At 40.2% G+C, this 25,917-nt stretch overlaps 2 protein-coding genes across 3 annotated transcripts in view; one reads left to right on the top strand and one right to left on the bottom strand.

The window, feature by feature from the left end:
- MTOR (mechanistic target of rapamycin kinase) overlaps nucleotides 1–25,917 on the top strand; it is a 65,882-nt gene that overhangs the window by 16,385 nt on the left and 23,580 nt on the right. Inside the window, 8 exon segments of the mRNA XM_040533852.1 lie at nucleotides 383–529; nucleotides 1,342–1,484; nucleotides 2,526–2,688; nucleotides 2,831–2,976; nucleotides 19,179–19,254; nucleotides 21,280–21,419; nucleotides 24,094–24,194; nucleotides 25,388–25,503. Of these exon segments, the coding sequence (XP_040389786.1) occupies nucleotides 383–529; nucleotides 1,342–1,484; nucleotides 2,526–2,688; nucleotides 2,831–2,976; nucleotides 19,179–19,254; nucleotides 21,280–21,419; nucleotides 24,094–24,194; nucleotides 25,388–25,503 (1,032 nt within the window).
- ANGPTL7 (angiopoietin like 7) lies at nucleotides 3,495–10,252 on the bottom strand. 2 transcript variants are annotated; one of them, XM_040533870.1, is made up of 5 exons: nucleotides 9,629–10,252; nucleotides 7,817–7,917; nucleotides 7,285–7,479; nucleotides 6,206–6,404; nucleotides 3,495–4,942 (listed from the first exon to the last, which is right to left on the bottom strand). In XM_040533870.1, exons 1-5 carry the CDS (start codon nucleotides 10,005–10,007, stop codon nucleotides 4,773–4,775), a joined length of 1,044 nt encoding a protein of 347 aa, XP_040389804.1. In that variant the 5' UTR covers nucleotides 10,008–10,252; the 3' UTR covers nucleotides 3,495–4,772. The 2 variants fall into 2 exon arrangements, with proteins under 2 accessions (XP_040389804.1, XP_040389803.1); XM_040533869.1 differs by having other exon boundaries at nucleotides 7,817–7,920; nucleotides 9,629–10,251.

The raw sequence follows: 25,917 nt of genomic DNA, 5'->3' as shown, positions 1-25,917 counted from the left end.
TCTGTAATAGGGCTCGCGTTTCAAAAACCCAGTAGCTGCTTTGTAATTTGATTAGTGTAGGACAAGCAGCATGTTGCTGTCCCAGACCTAGAAGCAAGACAAATAGGAAAGAGTGCTTATTTTTAAGGCATGTTATTCCACAGTGGTGTATTATTCTGTCCTTTAATACTAGGAGCTAATACTTATTATCTTAAATGGAAAGTGGCTATCATTTGAGTTCACTGGTTTATAAGCTGTAATAATCATTATGAATCACAGCTGTTTGCATCACAAATTGAGCTGTAAGATTGGATAGTGCACTGACTTTATCATCCATTTGGCTTGCAGAAAATTGCTTTTATGTGCGTGGGTGTGATCTTCATTGTAAACCATTTTACTGTAGGGTTATACTCTAGCTGATGAAGAGGAGGATCCACTGATTTATCAGCACCGGATGTTAAGAAGCAACCAGGGAGAAACCTTGGCCAGTGGTCCAGTGGAAACAGGTCCAATGAAGAAATTACACGTTAGCACCATCAACTTGCAGAAGGTAGAAATTCAGCTCTGCACAGCAGGAGTTTGCCACTGAAGGGAAGAGCTATTGTGTCTCAACTGACGAGTTTGTCCAGTGCATCTAAACAACATTTGTTTACATCTCTTTTCTGTTGCTAGTTCTGGACAAGAACTAAGGTCAAAGTAGTGTCTGAGACTCTCCTTAAAATCAGAAGGTTCTAAGCAATGTAAAAGATAGGAGCAGTTGAATTGCCAGGCTATTAACAACCATGAAGTAATCCTGAAACTTTCTCTATATGGGAAGTACGAACAAGGCTTCCTTGATTACAAAGAATCATCTGTAGCTTCTAGAGACATCTATTTCAGAGCCCCTGCCTTTTTTTATTAAACCATTTCTTTTATATCTTAGTATTTGTTATGTTCTCTTCAAGCCAGTGTAGGTCTTAATAGCTAAGCTACTTTCAACAGTAAATGTATGCAGCACTCAGTGCAGTAGCAGGATGGATTAGTTTGAAAATGCTGGGTTTAGAAATGTAATTCTAAATGCATTAAGTATTTTTAAGCTGATCTTTCAACAATGGTTTCATCTCTTGATGTATTTTTGTAGGGAAAGAATTATTCATGTTAAATATTTGTCATGACAGGAATACATTTAGGGAAGATTTCTTAGAAATGAGACTGACCAACTGCAAATGATTTGGACAAGGTAAATGGATTTCAGGGAATTGAAAAGGGAATTTCAGAAATGTGATTTGGAGCTATGAAGAAGTAATTCTGCCTGGTGATGGATTTCTTCTGCTTCTGGATTGTGCTTCATTTTAAGTTAAATTGTCTTGCTTTGTACTTCAGGCCTGGGGAGCAGCAAGAAGAGTCTCCAAAGATGACTGGTTAGAGTGGTTAAGAAGACTGAGTTTGGAGCTGCTCAAAGATTCCTCCTCACCATCCTTGCGCTCATGCTGGGCCCTGGCTCAGGCGTATAATCCTATGGCTCGGTAGAGTATTTACATGTTTTTCAGATCACTTGAAATTACAGATGCAAGCCAGAGGTCGTAAGGAGAAAGTTACTTAAAAGCTGTTGGGTTCCATAAATAGGGATAGATCCTGCTTTGGGACAAATCAAATAGTTGGCAACTTGATTTTATTTCCAGCCTTCACAATTGGCAGCTCCATGATGTGCACAATATCTTTCAGTGGAATTCTTCATATTAGTTGAGAAATAACATAAGGCACATAAAAGCGAAGTTGGAAAAACAGCAGAGTATGAAATAGGTTCAAGGATCTGCTGTGGGTGGATAAAAATTCCTCTGAAGGGAATAAGCTGCTGGGCTTTATTTCTTTTGCAACCAGTATCTGGAGAAACTTAATGTTTCTGTAAGGAGTTGCTTGTGTATCTCTTCATGATGGCATAGGCTTGTCATCTAAGTGCATAAGAATCTGACTACTGCTGTTCATCCCTGGTTTAATTTTGTCTTAATGTATACTTACAAAATAGAAGAGGAGACAGCGTGATGAAAGGTCAGCACTTCCTAGGTAGGCAGAAGTAATGCTAGTGTCCTCAATGCATGCTTACAAATGCATCTCAAACCCATTTCACAGTATTTTTTCAGAGTGTTAGCAGTGACAAGGGCTCTAACTGTATCTGTTTTTTCATCACCCTTCCTCCTCTCTTCTCAAGCTTTGCCGCTATTGCAGTCCTCTAGTGAGCACAGAAAGCGTGTCTGTGTGTCCAGAGAAATGACCAATCATCCTTTTCAGTGCTGCTCTGGAAAGTGTGTTCTAACTTAAAATAGTTGCTAGCATATGATAGTACAATATTGTACTATGATAGTGTCTCATCCTATTATGTATTCTTAAAACGGAGTATTTGGTACAAAAGTTAGCTTTTATAAAAGCTAACCACCATGTATTACAGGTAGAGAGATGTTTGCATTTTGTAGCTTTTTTTCCTGAGTAAACGGGCAAGTCCACTGTCAAATATACTTTCTCATTAATAATGAATCCCTACCTCTCACTCTTCTGGTTTTCCTTTTCAGAGATCTTTTCAATGCTGCTTTTGTTTCATGCTGGTCTGAACTGAATGAAGACCAGCAGGATGAGTTGATCCGAAGCATTGAATTGGCCCTGACCTCTCAGGACATCGCAGAGGTTACTCAGACGCTGCTGAACTTGGCAGAATTCATGGAGCACAGTGACAAGGTAGAGATGCTGTCGGGCAACTCTTTTTTTCTAATGCTGGCTAGCTGGCTGGTATCTGGTATATGGAAAGGGTGTGAAGAGTTCATGTGCACTTTCTCTCTCTCATACTCAATTTGCTTTTGATATACGTGCTTTTACCCAGGGTCCATTGCCTCTGAGAGATGATAATGGCATTGTCCTCCTGGGTGAAAGAGCAGCAAAATGTCGAGCATATGCCAAGGCCCTTCACTACAAGGAGCTGGAATTTCAAAAGGGTCCCACCCCAGCCATTCTAGAGTCTCTTATCAGGTAGGACCACAACTGATGAGGTTTCTGCTTTCACATCAATACTCAGTTTAGGATACCAATAGGATGAATCTAGATAATTCTTAGGATTTCATTATCTGACTCTGTTGTAGGCTCACCAGCTCTAGCTTGTATGCTCCTAGCTGCTAAGTTCTGCCCTTTTACTATGTGATTAAAACTCCAATAGAAGCCACAGGAAATGGAAAGGATGGGGCGTTTTCTGATTTCCACCCCTCACCCTTCAGGTTCTAATTTCTTGGATTTGTGCTTTCTTGTTTTTTGTTTTTTCTCCCCTTTTATATTCTTTCATCCTTTGTCCCCTCTTACATTTCTGAGGAAAAATACAGAATTCAGTGTGTTCCCTTTAATGGTCTCAGTCACTTGTGAAGCTGTTATCTCCGTGTATCAAAAAGCAAGTTAAGGAGCAAAGACTTGAAGTAAATCAGGGTTAAAAATGAAAGACAATTTTTTATTAGAAATTAAAAAGTTTAGAAATTTTTAAATCCACTTTACAGACCACAGTTAAAGTAGTTCCGATTATAGTTCCATGCAGTTGAAATTTACAGTATTAATAGTCAAACGTACATAAAGCAGTTCCCGAGACGCTATCTCCCATTTCACACAAGACTGAACAATTTAAATTAGACTCAAGTCCTCTGTAAGGTGAGTACAAATATTAACTATAATTATCTTTTCCAACGTATTCAATCAACAGTATAGCTATGGGAGGAGTCTTTGTTTTTTAAATGTTATTTGCAGCACTGTGTTATATAAGGGAGAAACAACGTACTGATTTACAGCGTGAAATCTCTTAACTTTTAATTGGGGAATCTTCAGAACAAATTTTATTATTTCTCAGTCTGGTATGCTGGCATATGATTTAATAACTTCTGGCGTGTAGTAGTGTTTTGCTTTTTGGATACAGTGGTTTTAAGTGTTGGAGTTGAGTTTGTTGGTTGGGTTTGGGATTTTCTTGGCTAACTTGCTGTTCTCCATTTTTCTTACCAACATATAGCACACCTATGTTCTAACATGAACGTAATTTGGTGGCAGCCCAGGAAGTTGCGTTTTAGTTATCAGGCTTTAGGTGATGTCTGAACAGGAATAAGTATTGCAGAGACAAGTCCTTCCTCCATTGTACTATCTGCTGAATGCAGCCCTCTGTGAGGACTTATTTGAAACAGTAGCAGGAGATGGCAGTAAAACGTCAGGAGAGAACCTGTGCAATATTAGTTTATCCAGAATTTTTAGCTTAATTTTTTTCCTCTGTGGGAATGTAAGCCAATTACCATATGCTAAAGAAAGGCGCGTCGAGGACAATTCTCATTGGTGATTCCTCTCTCTAGAAACCACTGTCATTTTTGTGATTTCAGTCCCTCTTGAAAGGAGTTAATCAGCAATGTTTATTCTAGACACTGATGGAATGGGAACAGGGAGACTTTCTTTTTGCAGTCCCTGCCTAGCTGGTTAATGCAACCTGATAGTTGCAGCACTAGTGAAAACACCAGTAAGCTTTCTGAAGGTGCTGTAAGTGCGGGAGGTATTTTACATTTTGTTCTAAATTATTATAACACAGTATTTATCCCTTTGGAGGGTCTTAAGAGGATAAGATAAGTTTGAGCCCTGATAACACTAGTGGCTGTGTCTGGTGTTTAGTGTTCCTTAGTGACTGTGTGTGTACATGGTTTGTAGTTGTTGCACAGATAAAGTGGACAATTAAATGGTGGGTTTTGTGTTGTCAGTTGCCCACCTTCTCTGTAGTGGCATCACGTAGCTGTATGATCAAATATTGCTTTCCTTTATGGCTTGAAATCTTCTGGTCGGATCTTCATCTCAACCCTTTTTAGGGAATAGGTTGATCCATGCCACCCGTACCAGGTGATACCATCCATGTTTTTGGTGTGTTCTCCTTTGCGGTAATAAACCCCATTCAGATTGGAATCCGTGCAGCAGTTGTACCAATATCCACCTTTTCAGAAAACAAATTAATAGATTCCTGGTGAGATATTTATTTAGAACAGGTATGTTTTGTATTAATAACATGAATTATTGCTGTTTGCCAAGGGAAGTGTCCAGAATGCAGTATTTAATTCAGTCTATGGTCCTAATAGCTGGCATTACAGGTAAATTGAAAACTTAACATAAATACTGAATACATACAGGCTTACAGTTAAACAGTTAAATTAGTTCATTAGCTTTTCATTTAGTTGATCATTCCTCTTAAAATATTTCCTCGCCATGTTTCTGTCTCTGACTCTGAGAGTTAGCATAGGAAATAAATTTGGCTTCGTAGTGGGCACATTAAGGCCACTAGAAGATTTCTGGACTGCCACTAAGCTGCATTATTTTGGGATAGATATCAACAGTTTTATTTGTGTGTCACACAGTGGTGGAACAGAAAACTTTAAAAAAAAAAAAAAGGGGTAAGATGCAATGGAAAAAAATTATGAGGTCTGTCACAAAGATAAAGATAACAAATTGAATGAAGAGTGTAACTTCCTGAGAGGTTTTTAATAGAGTAGGAATAAAGAGTTGAACCTTGAGGTGGGTGTAGCTCCCCAGGAGAATATTTACAAGTCTCTGATACTAGAACTTGAAACTTCATTAAAATATTTAAAAACAAAAACAAACAAAAACCCTTGTAGATATACTGAAACAGTTTCCTACATTATTGAATTGCACCAACATCTGAGATAGTCTGGCAAATAAGCCAGTAGTAGGCTGGCTAAGAGTATGTGTATGTGAGAGCATGCACTAAATCACTTGAAGAGTACTGATGTTTATAACATACAGGCTGGCTGTACATAAATCACAGGATCATATCACAGAATCATAGAATGGCTTGAGTTGGAAGGGACATTAAAGATCACCTAGTTCCAACCCCCCTGCCGTGGGCAGGGATGCCACCCACTAGATCAGGTTGCCCAAGGCCTTATCCAACCTGGTCTTGAACACCTCCAGGGATGGGGCAGCCACAGGTTCTTTGGGCAACCTGGTCCAGTGCCTCACCACCCCCTGAGTGAAGAATTTCCTCCTAAATTCCTCCTAATTTCCTACATGAGCTTTAACAGCCACATCTCACGTGTAACTGACAAGCATGTATTCCAGGGCTGGTCACGTTTCCCTTGATTTTACCGTGTAGGCGCTAGTTCTTTTGCAAGAGAGACTCCTGTGCGCTCAGCAAATTACCCAGGCAGCTTGCTGAGGCCAGGAAGGCATTTGTGTGCTTTACCTTTACGGAACTGGGCACAGTCATCCACGCACTTGTCGTTATCCTTGTCCTTTGTGCTGAAGGCTGTGTTGTTGTGGTACCTGAGGGAGTCACGCCCTGTGTTGCCGGTGTAGTTCCCCACAAAAAGACGATAGCTGTTTAATTCATTGCTCAGGGTGAATTGCTTGTATTGCGCGTAGCGTATGTTACCTTCCCAGTCCTGTCACAGAACAGTGAGGAAATAGGTCTTAGAATAGGTTTGAAAATATTCCATGGTCTACTGATACACAGTGCATGTTACATGTCTTTTCTCAGTCCTAGGTTTTTTATGCACCTTTTCTATCTCAGGAACACACTGCTGAAACTTCTCTGCTAAGGCAAAGAAACTTTCCTGAGCCAAGCACTGTATTTCCGAGTCTACGCTGCTATTAAACAAGACGTATGGAAACCTGGTGTGCACCTCATACATTCAGCAGCTTTGTTTGATAGTGTGCTACCCCAAGTCACTTTGTTCTCTATGAAAGAGCAACTTCTAGATACAAAGCCTTTGAACTCATCTTTTCCATTGTACGTGGCCCATCCTTCAAAGCTATTGTGCCAGCCATAAGCTAGTCCAAGTCAAAACCAAGCTGTTATTAGACTGTAGAAATTTTGGGGGGTAATACAATGCAATCCCTCTGGTACACGGACTGAAAGGAAGTGCTGCAAAAGGAGAAGACTCAGTCTTTAAATCTTTATCGGATACCTAAGTGAATCTTTGAATCTGAGGTGGTCATCAGTTTGATTTCTGTCTGCAGTGGATTCTGCAGGATTCTCTAGAGCTCATAAGTTCCTGAAGACACAGTCTGTTTGGACACTGAAGGCTGTACTAATGACTTTGCTTGCTGGAGAACATGATTCTGCCTTGTCCTTGAATTTGTCACTAGGTCCCTCCTACCTCCTTCTCCTATAACTAAAGCATGTAAATTCCTTGGGCCTTCCATAGAGATAGGAGGTGGTATCTGCTATGAAGGAATCACTTCATTAAAAAAACAAACAAAAACCAAACCAAACAAAAAAAAACACACTTTGGCTGCTGAGATTGAGAGCTAATTAATTACCTCCAACTCCACTCGCAAAACAGTGGGCCGTCTTGAAAGTCGGTAGATGTTTTCATTTCCCAGCCAAAAATCTCCCCGAATATTGCCAAATCCTTCCTTGTATTGTTTCCAGTCCCTATTGAAAGATGTCAAACCGACTTTACGTCTTTGGATAATAGTCCAGCCACCTCCATCTGTCTCCATGTCACAAAACACCTAGAACAGGGAAAATGTAGTGCTTACCAGTAGGCTTAGGAAGCTTAATTTCTACTGAAACGAGACAAGAAACAGTGCTGTTCTAGATTTCACAAGTTGAAGAACTTGTTTTGTTTCAAAGCTTTTTAATGAGAAGAAAAAATTCTTTTATCAGAACTTTTTCCATTTTTCCTACTCAAATGTACATCCCTTCCAAGTTTGCCTATATAAAGATGCTGGTTCAAAGTGCAGGGCATCAGGACTTAGTACGTGCTCTCCTCCTCTCTATAGTAGGTAAGTATTTCTTGATTATATTTCAAAAGACATGCAATATACATTGTGTACTTGACATCCTTACCTCCAGCTCCGGACTCCCCAGAAATTCATCAGGAGGTAGCTTGTAAACCCCAGAGATTCGGTAGTTCCTCTGATAAAGTGACGAGCAGTCATAGACAGCATCTACTTGAATCGGAACCATAAAGTAAGAATCTGAACAGCAAGAATAATCCCCTCCTATACGTATGGTTTCTGTAAAGTTTAGTTTGTAGTACAAGGGGTAGTTAAGAGAAGACGTCCTGCAAGTCTGTTTTCCTGAAATGGTTTACTTTTGATCGATGCATGCATTGGAAAGAGAGGCGAGAGCACTGGGACCTTAAGTGATGGGTTTTTTTGTGTGTGTGTGTGTGTTTATTATTTTATTTACCTCTCCTATCCAAAGAGAGATCTTTGCTTTCTTTTCACATTGCATGTGTGTGTGCCTTGGAAGGTTAGCTATTTCTTTGCTGTCCTATTGTCTGTCTGTCCTCCCCCTGCCCAACCACTCCCAAAAAATAAAGGCTTATCCGGTAGAATGGATAGGCCTGCTGCCAGGTGCATGTTTTGATTGTGTGCTTGGACAGGTTAGCTGAGTTTGTGGGTGAGGCATATTAGCTCAGCACTTTTTGTACCAGAGCCTGTGACTGAGGCAGTGGCTTTTAAGCTGCAGTCAGTCTCTGCAAGCCTCCTTTCCTTCCTGTGCAGGAGCTGACTTGAAGCTGGTGATATGCACAGGTATTCTGCTGAGGAAGATAAACTAGGTGAAGCAGGGCTTTATCCATTCTGACAGTTTTCAATTTAGTACAGACTAAACATCTCTTACTTGGCGGAGTGAGACATGTCTGTTTTAAATACCTTATGGGCCAGTTTTTTCTGTTATTTTTTCCATACCTTTACTACAGCTCCAATGAGATCCATTCATGGTAAAATCTTTAAGGCCTACTGTAAACAGCAAGTGGTGTGTCAAAACTAACCAAATGGAACTTCTTGCAAGCAGAGTGTAGTGAATAGATTTAGAAGTTGTTTCCTTTGCATTAAAAAAAAAAAAATCTAAATTAAGTTTTTTGGCAAACCAAATCATCGCAGACAACAGCAATCTTTTTAAGGAAGTTTTAAGCCTGTTGAAATTAATTTCCTTTTAAAAGAAAAACCAACAAAACCTAGAAATTTCTTTACAGGTATGTGAACTACAAAATGCACTTGCATTCCACGTTTATTACAGGCCTGTGCAATCACTGTGTGCAATGAAATCTTCCCCCAGGGAAGAGAGAATTTTTGAACGATTTAAATGTGTTTTGGCTAGGCTTGTATCGCAGCTTGCATCATCTCTACCATTAGATTTTTGAGAATTATTCAAATAATGGACCACTCTTTTACTCTTGCTCAGAGATAATCGTAAAGATACAATTACAAATCTACAGTGATACTTAGAGATCACTTCTAATTGTTTTACCCTCTTCTAGTCCCTTTATCAGCAGTGTTAACTCAAAGGATATTACTGCCAGAGCCATTCTCTGACGAAGCTACCTCCATTTCTTGGAGTGGTACTTCAGTGCTCAGAAAATTGAGGTATTAGACCAAGTTCATCACTGTGCTAGCACACTATCTTCAGTTTTTCCACTCCCTGATAACAGACATACAGGTATTAAAATACAGCTGGATCTTTGGACATCTGACATGAAGTTGAATTGTTTTTCCTCAGGATCACCTGCCTGTGGAAGTACTTTAAGCAGAAATATTCAGAAGACATACTTGATAATCACATTAGTGGGACATGCTAGCATTAAGAACTAATTATTATTTCATTTTGTGCATTAAGGGTTGCATCTTGGGAGCTTGGAGACTCCCTCCTTACCAGCTGAAGTTTGTGTGACCGTCTGAGCTGCCTGGAGTTGCATGATATCTATCTGGTTGTTCATTTCAGAGTATTTGCTCTCAGCATCAACGAGGCGGGACTCCATCTGCTTGGTGCTTCCTTCCAGCTCCATCACTTGCATGACCACATTCACCCAGTCACCTTCCTGCTTCTTGCTCAGCTCCTGCAGCATTCTGCTCAGGTTGGCTACTTGCAACTTGAGCTCTTTAATCTCATCACAGCAGCCTGTCATCTTGGACTGTGCATTCCCATTGATCGTCCTCCTTTTGGGAGGCTTTTGCAGCAGTGCTGGATAGATCGCCACAGACACGGTGATAATGCAGAGCCACGCCAGCTGAGCAGTCGATCTTCCTGGCATTTTTGCTTACAGTAACAGAAAACTTCCAGCTGACTGCAAGTCGTCTGAATGCAGCTGGGGTAGGTATGAAAGTTTCAGCAAGTGCCACAGCAGGCTGGTACCTAGCTTTCTTCCAATGAAGTGAGTCTCTGAAGGTGGAGCCTGAAGAAGCAGCCTTTTTTCAGACCCCTCCTGTCAGAGTCTGTGCACTTTGGAAGTTTGTCTCAGAGCATCTTAAATACTATTTTTCTGTTTACTTCCACCCCCCTGAAGCTATGTGGAACTTTCTGGCCCCTCCCAGTTCATCTGTTCGTATCAGGTGTTTACAGAGTGAAATTGGAACAGGTTTCAGCCCAGAAAGGTTGGGGAGAGCCGGCAAGACTTAACTCAGCTCTGTCCTGGAGGGGTGTGGAAGAGGGACAGGAAATGAGGAAAGTTTCCAGTAATTATTGCCTATTGGATTGTAGCCCTCTTGGTGACTAACTCTGGCACTACAGTAACATAAGAGCCTTAGAGGTCCAGGATGTGAAAAGTCTGTCCAAACAATGTGAGTTTTAAAAAGTTCGAGGAAGGTAGCTCCCTAGCAGGTACCCCTAGCTGCAATAAGTCCTACTAGCATATTGCCCAGAAGTTGTGTGTGGGGTAATAACTCTATGCAATATTCCTGCAATATTTCTTAATTTAGGAAATATTTTAACAAATTCACCAATTTAGCATCTAATCCTCCTCTCTCTGGACACTGTCTGTGAAGTACTTGTTTTGTGGAATTCAGTGCTGGTCTTACTAGAGAGGGGATATCTAAGGTGGGGTGGAGAGAAGTCTGCAAAACAGGTAAATCAAAACCCATGCTTCTGTTTACCCGTAGTGGACAAGCAAGAGGACATTAATGTGAAAGACAGTGATTAAAATTGACAGGAGATGTTTTTGGCTTATTTTTTTGCCTGTTTTTTTTATTTATTTTTTTACAGGAACTGATCAGTCTAACTCCAGTGCAATGGAGGCTAGTTTATTAACACAATTTTAAGAGAGGAAGATCATCTGTGGGTAATTAAAATGCCCACAGCTACGCAAAATCTAGGTTTAAGAATAACTCTGAATCTATACTCTGAATGTCTAAAGGTCAAACATCAGCTGACTGAGATACAGTGAGTTCCCATCTCCTCTTTTATATCCTTGAACAGTTAAAAAGTTGAGTATAGCTGTCTTGAAGTAGAAGAGCTTCATCAAAGGTGCAGCCTTTTGCAAAAGGTCTGCAGCTTTTGTTTTAGATCCTTGTGGATGTGTTGTTTTTCCACAGCTGGGCTGTTCTGCAATTGCAGTGCATGTGGGTTCTTGTATCTCCTTGCAAAGCTTCCGATTGTGACAACTGACAGAGATAAGATGCAATGAAGGGATAAATGCCATGAAAGCTTCTTGGTGTCCACAAAAACAAAATAAAGCTAATCTTGCTCCTTTTACAAAGAAAATGAGAACAAACACAGCAGATGTATTTTGCCATCTAGATTTTTTTTTGCTTGTCCAAAGTGGCTGCAGGATTTCTGCTTAATTAAGATTGCTTAATTAAGCATTGCTGATCTCCCATTCTCTTTTAGAGAATTGGGAAACATCATCTAGTTGATCTTTGTAGCTTTGTTATACTTGTTGCTAGATTTTTTGTTTTGCCTCTGAGTTGCACCACAGCTGGCAAATGGCTTTTCTGTGGAACAGAAATGAGCCTGTTCCCCCTTCCCCTGGGTGCAAAGATTTAGGAGGATAAAAGCATCAAAGTACTGAAGGGATGGAACACAAATACAAATGTTGCATAACTTTGACTCTTTTCTTTTTAAGAGGAAGAAGAGAGGATCTTCTGGAGGAGATCAGAATGAGAGATCTCTAAGGCAGCATGGGTATCTTGAGGTTTGTTGTGGGTGACTGCCTGTGTGCTGTACTTCAGGCAGAAACCCTTGTAGTCTGTAGTATCAGCTGGTGGGGCTACCATTTGCTATCGGTGACCTGAGATATCACCAGAGATATGTGTAAGTAGAATTTGATTAAAGTACTGAGGACACCTCTGCTTAGAGCAGACGGTTGGCTTTAGTTGCATTCTTCTTGTGGGCATTCCAGAAGCCTTCCATAGCAAAATTGCTTTACTCCTTCAGACCAGAAAGTGCCACTGTGCACGGACGAAAGCATGACCTTTTTGTTCTGCCTCTAATCCTGTCTGAGCCCTCTTCCAGCTGGAGCTTCTGTCATTCCCAGGGGCAAATTCTTCTCAGGCTGCCTGTGATGAGAAACATGTTTTTGTGGAAGCTGGAACAAAGAGCAGGACAAGCCAGACTTTGGCTACCCCACCCCCAAAAAGTCACCCTGTTAACACCCCCATCATATTACATAGTACTCCAATCCACTCTGCTGCTTCTCTAGCTTACCATAACTCTTCTTTGTTTTGTGCAGTCTGAATTTCCCCACACGCACGCTCACATCGTGAGGGGCAAATCTAGAAAAGGGTAGCCACTGTCCTTGCATTCCCTCTTGATTTGAGTTCTGGAAGTACCAAGCATTCAGACAAGCTCCTTGTTGCATCCAGATGTTACAAAACAGTGCAGAAAAAGGCTTCTGAATCCCCACTCTAAACTATTTAATTGAAAATGAGTCAGCCAGGGTTTTATTTCAGATTTAGCCTCTGAACTGTATATCCTAATGCAAGACATCTTTCTCTTGCATACTTTGATTTGCCTGTTTTAAAAAAGATCTGATAATTCTTTGCTCTATCACTTTGTTTGCTGTTACACCTTACAGAGAACATTATGCAGGATTGGAAAAGAGCATAAATCTTCACATCTGTCATTACTTTCGAGGAAGCATTAGGAGAGACTTGGACAGACATCTCTCTTGGCAGACTTTAGCCTTAATGGAATTTGACTTCTTTGAGTATTTGAATCTCTCCCTGTTGCATGGAGAACAGAGTACTAGTCTATTAGGCAGCAGTACCTATTCATGCAAGTTATTGCCATATAAGATCAGTTGTAGAAGTTGACAATCTATAGGAATTAATTCCACTGTTGTGTACTGGTGTATTAAAAGAATAAATAAATAAATCCTGAATTCAGGTTGTATTTTGGAAAGTGGCATAGCTGTGGGCATATCTAGGGAGAAACTAGTTCCCTGATTGCTGGGTAGGTCCTTGTCCTACTTTTGACTTTCCCTTGGCACTGATAGAGAAATCTAGTCAGAAATTCATTGCCCTATTTTTCTTCCATTTTATTTTGTAGGTAGAGATACTCTGTTACGTGATAGCTAAAAAGGTGAGCTCTTAAGGTCAAGAACGTGAGGCAAATCCTTTTTGACTTCATTAAGGATGTCAGTTTGAAGCGGTTGGGAGAATTAAGTCCAGACATCATTGCAGTTAGCGTGTACCCTATGCCTATGATGTTGGTTGATGTTACCTAATTAGAGAAGTGTATTAGTATTACTTAATTAGAACTAGATATCTGGCCCCGGAGGGCCAGATTAAATTAGAGGTGGGTGTAAATGACTGCCTTCTCTGGGAAGTTGTTTTGGCAGGTGTATGTGAAGCCAAGAGAAAGAAGAAGAAAAGCTGTGCCCCATGGGTGTTTATTTGGTAGCTAGTCATTGCAAAACCCTTAATATGTATCCGGAAATACTTAGAATCTAGCATTCCTGGTGCTTGCTGAGATGGCAAAGACCCTCATCAGCTCTCTGCTGGCAGACCTCAGAAGTCCATGCTTTGCCAAGCTCTCCGAAACTCTGCTTTTCCCTTCCAGACAGCCAGGAAGCGTGAAACTGTTTACCTCTATCTTTAGAGATACTCATAAATGTTCTACCATTTGCTTTGCTAAAGCTTTACATTAATGACTAAATCCCTAGTAAAGTCTAATAAAATTGCAGCCTACTGCAACTAATTATAAACACCTGAAGTTACTTTGGAACCGATGAAATGAGAGAGGACTTGATAAGAAACAAACTATGTACTTCCTACAATGACTTGTGATACTTTATGTTGATCTAATAGATCCTTTCTTGCATAACCAACACACAAAGACTCTGTTTCCGTTTCACCTCTTTCAGCTAAATATCTTCCTTGGCAATTATTTGCCTTCCTTGTCTTCACTGACTGGTTAACAAAGAGCAGGCGATACAAAACTTCTTGCAGCCTGAGTAGCAGGGCTGGTAAGAATTTACTTGTAACAATTATCACTGCTTTTCCTTTCAAAGCTTGTGAATGATCTTCTTTGCTTTGCAACTATTTATATCAAGATTGGGAATATGGCCAATTGTAACGTCTCTGAGCAATGTGGTGCACTCTTGTTGAAAAGGTGAGGTGGGGGGCTAGCCTGGTCTGCAAGGCAGTCAGTCACCACAACTGAACAGCTCTTTGCTGGCACTGTTTTCTCAAACGTATTCATTCCTGGCATTGGAATAACTTTTAGTGGCATGATGGCAGTGTTGTTTTTTGGATTTTTTGGGGGGTAGGCGGGTGCGGAACTTAACACAAGGAACATTTGTTTTCTGAAGTTTGTTGAGTCAAGAATTCAGGGATGTCTGAACACAAACTGTAGAATTGGGGAAAAGAGTCTACAAAGCCAATTTCTTGTGCCAGAGGATTGTCTGTTCCCCAAAGTATCCACACTGTATCAATGCCTTCCACTTCTAATCTCAGAAGCAAGCTCTCAGCATTTCAGAAGGAAAAACAGGCTTGATTTAGGGGGGCAAAATCTGTGAGATAGAGGTTTAATTTTAAACAGAGTTGGGGAGACTGAAAAAGAAGTTTGCTACTTGTCTAGACATTGCATACAAGCTGCCTTAGTGCAAAAATCAAGTTTTTCTAGTAAGTTTTGAGATGCTTTCTAGACATAGAAGATGTGTGTGTTCTCTCACAGATAGGCTTGGGACCTCTGGAAAAGGTTTTATTATAAAAAAAAATTGTTTAGGGAAGATGTGTATGGGTTTAGTCTCTTATTCAGAAGTCCTTGAAGATTCAATATATTTTGAGTGACAGAATACTGGTAGAGACCCTCAGAGATAATGGATGACTGGAAAGCACTCAGGATTGTATAAAAGAATATTTCTAGTGAACGTTAGACATCATGCCTGCGTTTTGTCAAGGAGAAAATCCATCATTTGAGTGTTTTTCCTGCTGAAGCCAGTAAAGTTGTTTTTTGTTCCCAGTTCGTCTGGTTTCTGTTTAAACAGCCTTTAAAATATACAAGCAATAGGAGTGTATTTCTCTTAAACACTGTTCTTCTTTTTGTGATTCTAGCTCAGAAGTGAATGCTGAAAACTTGCATTTTTATTTGATATCTTGATAGTCAAACAATAGGTTCATATAACCATTCACTACTATTAAAGTAGCTCAAGACTTTTGTCCCAAGATTTTTATCGCAGTAAAGCCTTTGACACCATCTCCCACAGCATCCTCACAGCTAAACTGAAGAAGTGTGGTCTGGACAATCGGGTAGTGAGGTGGACTGTGAACTGGCTGAAGGGAAGAAGCCGGAGGAGCTTAAGCCTTTCCTGAAAGTTGACGTATGTAACGTATGACCTATCAAGCCTATACCTAAAAAATTCTAAGAAAGGGAATAGTGTAGTCTTCTTTTATGTCCTGCTGCTGAGCCATCATGGCGGTGGCTAGTGTGTGGTGTTGGTGGTTGTTTTTTTTCTCTAGCTTCTAAAGAAAAATGAACAGATTAATTTGTTCTTCCCGTATTGGATATGGAGAAGAATTGATCTTTGCCTTAGTATTAAACTTTGTATTATCCTGAATTAGGAACAACTGCAAGGACACCACCCAGTGAACAAAGACTTAAGTTACTCTCTGCTGGGTTAGCCAGCAGCATTGTTTCTATCTGTACAGATGTTTTCCCACCTTGTCCTTTAATCCAAAAAGACTGTAGGAACTTTTCCCAGGTACAAGAAGAACTATATCCTCCTGACTTCCAGCAGCAGCACTGTGGCTAAACTCCCCTGGAAACTCTGCCTGGCTGGAGTATTAGTCCTTTGGGGCCTTTTGCAGGGATGTTAGTGTTATTTATTCTGTCCAGTCCCCAGCACAATATCTAAAAAACCAGCTTTTTAATGCTTTAAAAATGTAGAATTTAGGGTGATTTTGCCTGAGCACAGGCCTCATCATATCTGCAGGAAGAGAGGCAATGCTGTAACAGTGGGGAGGTGAAAGGGAGGGAGGGAAGCACAGAATGGCATGATTTCTGAACGTATTTTGAATGCATTAGCAGAGCTCCACGTGGAAATGCTTTTCCAAGAGAAGTACAGTCCGCTGGCCCACTATCAGAATTTGTATGCACAGAGTTGTGGGTCTGTTAAAAACACATTCATCAGCTGCTTGCAGCAGTGATTTTGGGGAACTGTCAATATATGTCCCATGATCAGAGCACACTGCATGCTGCAGAAGAGAAAAAGCAGAAATCCAAGCTCTGTTAAAACAAAAAGAAAAGCTACAAAAAACCACAAGGTCAGAACTTAATCAATCCACAAACAATTGCATATTCTTTTGTGTATAAGACTGAAAAGCAAAAAGATTCTGTGTTTATCAAGGTTTTATTGCTCTGAAGAAAGTCTGAATATTCAGTCATGTCAATAGAAGCCAATTTGCATGAATTGGAGGGATTTTTGTATTCTTCGTGACAGTTGACATTCTGTGTGCAGGTCTGTTTTTGCCAAAGCAGTCAATGTTTTCTACTCCCTCTATTTTGTGTAAGCACTCTCTTAATGTGCTATAACAGTGCACTAAATATCTGACAGATTTCCCAGGCAGTGGTTTATACCAGTCCATAAAATTACTTATCTTTACTCACCGTGTGGGTTAGATCACTTATTACAAGAGAGTAATTTATGGTTAATAATCACAACACAGTGTTATATCTCCTGCTGTGTATTCTTTTAAATCCAAATATTTCTCCTTCCTCTTCTCTTCTTTCCAATCCCTTTCTTTAAACCTAACAAGACAAAGCTTTCAGTATGAAACATTTCATTCTACTTCGGACAGCCAAGAAAGTACAAAACAAAAAAGAGTAATTGAGTGCACCAGGGAGCATTAGCAAAAGTGCAGTACTAATTGTTGTAGAATAAAAGATAACGGCCAATTTGTCAGGATGCGTTGACAAGAAAGATAAGTTGGAAGTAATTAACTGTCTGACATACTGGAAGTGATGTTCCTGCCAATGGCTCTTTAAATTATCAGGATATGAAATGTGACAGCCATTTATCACTTTTACGAGGCTCTGCTGTCTAGCTTTCCCCTGGGAAGCATGGAGTAGCATGTTCTTTGACTGTCTTGCTTTAAAAAAAGTCAGGGATGTACTCCAAGTGCTTCCCATTTTTGGGTGCCTATCTTCTGGGAATGAGATTATGTTCTTAGCCTGACTAAGCCTGATTTGAAAAAGGATATTTTACTTGACCTTTCCAGATATCCATAGCGTGTCAACAAGTCTGGCCCTTTGGTTGTCAGGAAAGGAGACTGCAGGGACAGCAGAAAAGTAACACTTGAAAACTTTCTTTTAGTGTTGGACTATAATGTGTTTTGTAGCACGCTCAGCTGTTGGGACATCGCTTTGAACAGTTTGCACTTGTTCTCCAATGCCAAAAGGGAAAGAGGAGAGCAATGAGCCAGAGACTGTTCATAAATAAGCCTTATAAAATAGCACGAGCTTGATTAAAAAGTTATTTTCCTCTTTAAAGAGGCATTGAACAAAAGTACTAATAACCAAGCACTGATGTGGAGACAGAGCCATTTCTGACTGTAGGAACTGAAAGCCAATGTGCGTAACTCCGTAGGACGGTATGATCGTTAGTGAGAGCTGGTTGTGATGGTTGGTGTTTCTGGCATGATCTTGAAAACTGGCAAAAGAAGAATACCAGTATGGGTGTGCACCAGCGCAGAGGTATTATGTGAAAGGACGTGGGATTGAATCTTTTTGTTTTCTTGGTGACATTTTTCAGCAGCTCTAGTGATGTAGCTTTTTTCCTGGAGCATTAAAATCCTGACTGTGATTTGTAAAGAAGTTGGTGGTCAGTTTTAGAGAAGGGGAGGGATCTGTACTGTAAGGCCTTTAGTAGATGCAGCTGGTATTTGATTGCAGGAAGGTCTTGTAGGCATGGAGGTGGATAAGATTAAGAAAACATCTAGGGAGGAAGTTCTAGCTTAAGAACATGAGATTCTGAGGAAATTAAAATGAAGAAATGGAGTATGAGAAGCAGGTGCAGAAGATTTTCTCAAGTCCCTTTCTGCTCACTGTGTTAAATCTCGTTTGAATCCTTAAGTTTAGTGGTAGCAAAGAGGAAAAGTGATAGCCAGGGAATTAAAACAAGGAAAAAGTCAGAAGAATCCTTTCCAGAATGGTGGCTGGTGATTCTTTAAAGATGGAAGCCTTTCTTTGTAGGTATGCTCGCATGCACACTGATTTGGCAACATCTGCATGTTGAGTACCAACAGTTATATGCCCTTCTGTGAAATTAGTTGCACACAACTATGAGTTTCTGGGACGTATGCTTGCCTCTTTGTGAAGTGGATTGTCATCCTACACATATACTTCCAAAAGGAATTATGAGTACTAGAGGAATGACTTCATATCAAAGTTCTTTTTTTGCAGAGAATCCAAACTGAAATCTTCTGAATCAGTAGTCAGGAAATGCTCTGCAATCGAGTTTTATTTCCAGCATGTAGTGTATGTGGTATAGGCTTTCTTGACACTGCATCCAGGAAGCTAGTTGTAATGGTAAAGAAAAGCCAAGAAAGATTTCCATTCAGGTATGTTTTCTGGTAATAGACATGTACTCTGAATTGTTGTTCATGTAAGAAATCCCAGAAGTCTCACGTACAGCCTGAGGTTCTCCTGCGTGATTTCTTGCCTTACACTTCTCTGACAAATTTTGCCTCACAAACTATTGGCAACTGTTCTCCTTCCTGTGCAGAGTATTTAGAATTGATAATCATACACAGTCACCGTTTTGTGTAACGAGTCCTGAAAATATATGTAAGGAATATATGGGCACCTATTGTTTTGCAAATAGTCAGTGTGTCTCATGTGATCTAATCATTTACTTAAAAGTTTGAAAGAAAAAGGAGCATTTCATTGGTATTTCTAACTGACACAGAGTATTATCAAGGAGAAGCTCATACCAGCCCCTGAGCGCTGCCAGCTGTGTTAAACGATCTTTCTCTTTCCACCTCTGCAGCATTAACAATAAACTGCAACAGCCAGAAGCAGCTGCTGGGGTACTGGAATATGCCATGAAGCACTTTGGGGAGCTGGTGAGTCCTGCTGGATAATTCTGTTCATCATACCTAATGTGTTCTTTGTGGCTTTTTTGGGGGGGAGAGGGGGCCAGACACGTTCTGTGGTTTTTATTTTTAAATTAATCGCGTTGAGGTTATAGCCCATCTTGTAATATTGCATCATTCGGAGTGTAGGTCCCTTGCTGCCTATCGGGAGGTGCGCAGTGCACTTAGCAAGCACTGCATAAAGGGAAGGTAGCTGGGGAAGTCTGCACCCAGAGCTAGGCCCTGCAGTTCCAGCAGATGTGCAGCTGGAGGAAAATAAGACCCAGATTATCAAATGCTGTGCTTAAAATGAGTTAAATAATAGCTTATTGCTTGTGCAAGAACCTGATCTGGGGAAGAATTTTGCAGCTATAGCTGACAATGCAGGTGTGGGAAACCAGCAACTTGACCAAATAAGTTATTTTATTGTGAAGTCTGTTTTTCCTATGCATTGGGAAAGAAGGAAGTAAGTACCTGTTCTAAGTTTTAAATGCTTGAGGAATTTTGAGAAACTGCATCAACACCTTCCAGGTAAGAATTTAACTTAAATTATGCCTCTTACCTCCCTCGTCTAGGAGGTACCTGAATCTATAAGAGAGTTCACAGATACTATTTTTCAGAATAGTATGTTGGCTTACAGCTTTGACTGTTCACAGAAATAAAACAACACCCTGCTGTATCTGTGTCTTTCTCTTTGTGACTTCCCTTTTTTCCTTCTTTTTGTCATTAATAATAATTTCATTTGCATTCAGGGTTTCAAGTATCTACATTCTCCTGCCAATTCTACTCTGTTAAAAACATTATTTTGCATTGATAATTCTTGCAGTGTCTTAAGGAGTTTGGGAAGAGAAGGCAGCCCTGGGAGCATGGTAGACTAGCTATTTTGTTAGGAACCACTATCAAGTGAGAACAGGTATAAGCACAGAACGGTGGAACTCAGACTGAATTCCTCTGGTGTTAGGACTTTAGACCATCTTTACAGCTTCTTGTGATTCCTGGGGCGGATTGAGCAGAGCAGATTGTTACCTAATTCTGACCTTACTTTTAGCAGTAATGTAGTTCAAAATTTAGAGTTTCTCAGAATAAGCAATGAAAAGAAATTAAGAGGGTCTGTGAGCTCTACTTTCAGGAACTTACTTGAAATATTATGACTGAGCTGAGAAATTAAAGGGCTGGTATATAAACATCCCAAGTAGAAGACCTGGCATGCAGAGCGTGGTTTATATTGATTTTGCCCACAGGGCTGGGAAGAGAATCCACACTGCAGCATATGTCAAGACATGGGCTGCCAAGAGCTGAGCAGAAAAAATATTGGCAGAGATCAGGATGGAAAAAATATCAAAAACTCAAGTCATTTTATTTCATGAAAATTAGAAACAAAATCTAGAAACAGATTAGAGAAAGGTTTGTGCAGCTGGTAAGGATTACCACTTTTTTTTTTTTAAAGTATATGTTACAAACTACAGCCTTCCCTTGTAAGGGTTGTTGTTAGACCCCAACATCCTGCCTGCCTGCAGTCCTGGAAAATGGACTAGTAGTAGCCAGATGCACTGTTTTGTTTTGTTGTTTTTTTTTCCCCCAGTTAGTCACTCCATTCCTCAACACAGGACTGTTCTTCTTACTTGAATGCAAGCATGTGCAACAATAGCAAATGGAGTATTTTATACATTTACCATTTTTCCTATTTCCTGCTTTTCCCCCTTAGTCCCCTGCTCCAAAAAGAAAAGCCTCTGGCACAGCCCAGCTACTAAGCTAGTATTTCAGCGTCAGGGAAAACTGGTGGATGATGTTAGATTCATCTCTCTGGTAAACCTGAGTTCGTTTCTGTGCAGGCTGAGCAATACTCGGAATTTGTGTTTTCTCTGTATCAGAGAAGTGGGGATATTTAGAATGAACTAAGGGCTAAGTGATCACCACAGAGACAGAATTTTCCAGGAAAAGTAGCAGTAGTTACTACAGAATGGTGGATGTTAATGCTGCTATTTATTCTGATTTTTTTTCTTCTCTATCCCCCAGGAAATTCAAGCCACCTGGTACGAAAAGCTTCATGAATGGGAAGATGCTCTGGTGGCCTATGACAAGAAGATGGACACAAACAAAGATGACCCTGAGCTGATGCTAGGACGGATGCGTTGCTTGGAAGCACTTGGAGAATGGTAAGGGGGAATGCCTGGAGATTGAGAAGAGGACAGTTATACTGGGTGGTCTGTCCTTTATTAAGATCATCTGCAGCCTCTCCTCTTGCTGTTTTATATTTCCTTCTAGTTTCAGAAATTCAGGTTACTGTACTTGTTAAAAATCTTGCCTAACTCTTCAGTGGTTGCCATCATTTGGGTGTTTTTTTTTTTGCCTGAATTCCTTCTTAATACTGCTTACCTAATAGTTCCAGCATTTCCAGCAATTTCTTGCCTTTTTCATGGTAGTCAGAAAAGGAAATACTATCTCTAAATATTTGGGGGTGGACTATCTGATAAGTTAAGGTCTCTCTTAAAGGGAATCTACAGCCTGATCATCAGATCAACTCCATTTTTAAGAGAAAGAAGTTATTAAATAGAAAAGACCTCTCAGGAAATGTTAACTGGGCAGCATTTGTCAAAAACAATCATAAAAGGAGCTCGTCATGGCCCTACTTTGTAAACTCTATTATTAAAATAGAAGAGATTTCTGCATTTACTTCTGGTCAGACCTCATATGCCTATCCAGAATGCGCATCTTCTGCACAACTGCTATTAAAGTTGTCTGCTTCCCAGTAATCACCTGGGTGTAAGAATATGCTGAACAAACTGCCCCGACTTTAAAACCCTCTTACCACCTCTCTTGCAGATGACTGAGTTTTTTATTATTACTTTTCTCTTTTAGTGCCAATTAAGCATTCCCTTTGTGTGGATGTTTGGGATTTCAAACCCTGTGTAAATGTGTGTTGTCAACATGTAACCGATTAGAGTAAGTTTTCATGAGAAGATGACTTGGCAGTGACATACAGCCTACTGTTAAGTAGGGGCTTCTGTTTTTCTCCCCGCTACCCTCAATTCAAAGAAGCTAATTGGAGAAGACATATCCTGTGCACTGCAGTGTGCAGTTCTACCCAGGGGCATAACTGATTTGGTTCAGGAGCCGCCTTTGTACTGAACTCTTCGTGTCACTAGAGCTCTCTGCTGATGGGTCCTGACGTGAACCCGTGGGATGGCACACAGTAAGGAGATTCCTCTTCACTAACGTCACTTTACTGTTAGAGAAACAGAGCTCTTTGAGAAACCTAATTCTGTCACCATTTTTCTACCGTTTTTGTTTCTGGATGAGGGTGAGGCATATTGGGCATGTGTTTTTTTCAGTAGGAAAAAAAGTCTTTTACTGGGCAGTTTTGCAGTCACCTTTTCTAGGCGGCAGGCAGTTTCCAGCAGGGATTCCTTCCTCCTGCAGAACAAATATTTGTGTAAAATGCCCTTTCTGAGCCTTCTCACAAGTTAGTAACAAACATATTACAAAAGAAATCTGTTCTTCTGTGGAAACTAGACATTAACTTAAACATGTTCTCAGAGACAATCCTACAAAGATCTGTGAGTTTGTCATGGATCTGCATTGCATCTGTATGCAAATAGTATTTTTTGTTTGTTTGTTTTCCCTTACAATGCAGAAGTGCCATTGCAAAGTGCTGTCTGCTACCTTGCAACCGACTATAGAGACATCATCCCAAGACTGAGGATTCCTTGGTTTGGCTTCATCAGTAGTGTTCAACATGATTATTTTGTGCTGTTGGAGTCTGTTTGGCGTAGTACGAGATTTAATCTAGAATTGATACTGCAGAGCATCATTATTTTAGTACTCTGTGCAGTGACATTTTGAAAATACAGACAAAATTTTCTTAGCCATCTGTCTTCTGATGTAGTTATGTCTGCAAGATCCATACGACTTTATTAGCATCTACTAGGTCTTGATTTACTGCTGTTGCTAGGTTTGGCTTGGTTTTTCATTTGTTTTCTTGTTTGTTTGTTTTTTTTTCTCCTGGGCTGTTAAGCTGTCAGAATGACTATCTTGCCTGTGGCAGCCCATTGGGTCTGTTTGACTAACTCATCTTCCTTTTTGGGAGGGGAGAGGATGACCGTAAAGAAGGCAAGTTGGCAGCTATTTCACTGCTACAGAGTATCCAGCCTGAGAAATTCTGGAACTACATCACCCACAGTAATTGGTTTGATTAACAGAGCATTCACAGTTGGTTTAAAAGATGCAATATAAAAAATCCTGATCTTTCCTCTCTGCTGGAGATGAAAGATTCAGAGTCCCCTCTGAGATCTTGCCATGACAAGTCTTCATACTAGGTTACAGCAATACTGATTCTTTAATTTCTGTTTTCAAAGTTTGTGTCTTTATCCAAAGTGTTTGATAGTGGGAGCCATTCATAAGCTACTCAGATCATATATTCTTTGTAATGATTCTTGCAAAAAAAAAAAAAAAAAAGTCCATTGTTTGGTGACTTTTGTGGGTTTTTTGCCCTTCCCCCCCCCCCCCCTCCCCCCCCCGGATTTATGGGCTGGATTTGACAGATCAGTTCATAAAATAGGCATTACTAACTGCTGAAGAACAAATGCAAACTATTGTCTGGATTTGTTTTCAAAGCCTAGCATGATCTTAAATTATTTCTGGATGGTAGGGTGTTTGTTATCAGACTAGTGTGTCTCAGTTGGCCAGAAGAGAAGAGGCAAATCCTGTTCTCCACTCTACATAAAAAGAATTGAGGCTGGTTGTCTTCCAGTGTGTGGAAGCTGATTGTTTAACAAGACATAATTCTTAGAAGAGGCTTTTCACTGATTAGAAATTGTGGATTCTTCTTAGGGGCCAGCTCCACCAGCAATGCTGTGAAAAGTGGACACAGGTTAATGATGAAACTCAAGCTAAGATGGCAAGGATGGCTGCTGCTGCTGCTTGGGGTCTAGGTGATGTATCCTTCCAGCTGTGCTTGTGTGATAGTATATGACAGGCAACAGTATAGAAGCACAAACAGTTTTAACTTTCGAACTACAAAATATAAGAAACAGATGAATCAACACAATTATTTACATCGGGATATGAAGTAGGTGTCATTCAACACTGAAGCCCTTTGGAAAACCTGCATTTACATAAGGTCTCCCTGTACAGTGTCATGTAACAGAGACTGCCTCATGGGTCTGAGTAGATAATCAGTTGCTTAACTGGTCCTTTTTGCCTAGTTTTATACTGAATGTAGCTCAGACCTGCAATGAGGCTAATAGAATTGTATGATTTCTGGCAGACCCTTATTTACAAATTAGAACTGTCTATTGAGCATTTTGATGTGTTGTGTTGGCTGAGTGGACAATCATAAGTGCAATATATCTATAGATGGTCCACATATCAGTGATGCTGATAGCGAGGTATTTACTAGATAAGCTTGTAAACCTCTTGCTGTCTGCCATCTGTTGCTGAGAGAAGTTAGTCTTTTGCTTTGTAGAACACTAACTCATTCAAATGTGCTGGAAATGTCAGCATTTCAACTTTTTCATCACAATGAATGCAAGAAACTTCTTGATGAGAACAACCTGCCTAGAAGAAAAAATATCTGTTTTTGCTTGTATATAATTGTGTGTGTGTATGTATACAGAGAGAGAGAGAGAGAGAGAGAGAAATCAAAACATGCTTTGTTCAAAACTTTGGACAAGCTACATAGCAAAACAGTGATAAATGCCCATAAACAGTCTTCCATTACATTAATGCAGAGACCCTTAAACAATCACCTTGACTACGCAAAAGATCAAAAGTGCTTTGCTGAAAGTGATGGATGGTTCCTCTAGGCCAATGTTTGGCAGTGGCAAAATGACTTAGAGAAAATGTTAAAACCCCCGTGATTAACGTACCTGATCATGCAATATTAACTGAGTCTGCTGACATCTGTCTTGAAGTAGAAATTGATTAATTGTAAAGATCAAAGAGAAATGATTCAAACAGATATCAACCTTCTATTAAATTACTGTATGTAGAGCGAACAAATAGCAGTCCTTATTGCCATACTGAATTCAAGCCTAGTCACTGATGTCTAAGCACTGTAGCATAATTCTGTTCTTACCTCACAGAGAGAGCTGCTGTATTGCTGAGGATATTTGTCTCTCTGCAGGTCAGTGGGATAGCATGGAAGAATATACCTGCATGATCCCAAGGGACACCCACGATGGTGCCTTCTACAGGGCTGTGCTGGCTCTTCATCAGGACCTTTTCTCACTGGCTCAGCAGGTAACTATCTTCCTTGTTGGCTTCCCAAAAGCTAGTTTAGGATGAACTACATTTAGATTACGTGGCTGCATGAAAAGACATGCTGTTCTAAAGCAGTTGGCTATAACATATGAATTGCCCAATCTTTTTTTCTATTGATGTATTAGACCTTGGCAATGGAACTAGTCTTGTATTTCTAGAAACACTGCAGTGAATATCTGTACAAACAGCAGAGGTCCAGAGCTGTAGAGCACAGAGTCTTAGTCATTCTTAGGCTTCTTTACTTTTGTCTGTTTTTTTAGCCAGACAGTGCAAAAAGATTGTCTTAGCAGTGATTCCATTCTGCAAGATCCTGCTTTTTAAAAGGCATTACTGAAGTAAGACATGCATAAGATTCTCTACGAGTATCCTGTGCACTTGTATCTGTTGCAGTTT

This window comes from Cygnus olor, chromosome 21 (genome assembly GCF_009769625.2).
Source record: "Cygnus olor isolate bCygOlo1 chromosome 21, bCygOlo1.pri.v2, whole genome shotgun sequence".
Classification (NCBI taxonomy): Eukaryota; Metazoa; Chordata; class Aves; order Anseriformes; family Anatidae; genus Cygnus; species Cygnus olor.
This window is presented reverse-complemented; position numbering and strand designations above follow the sequence as displayed.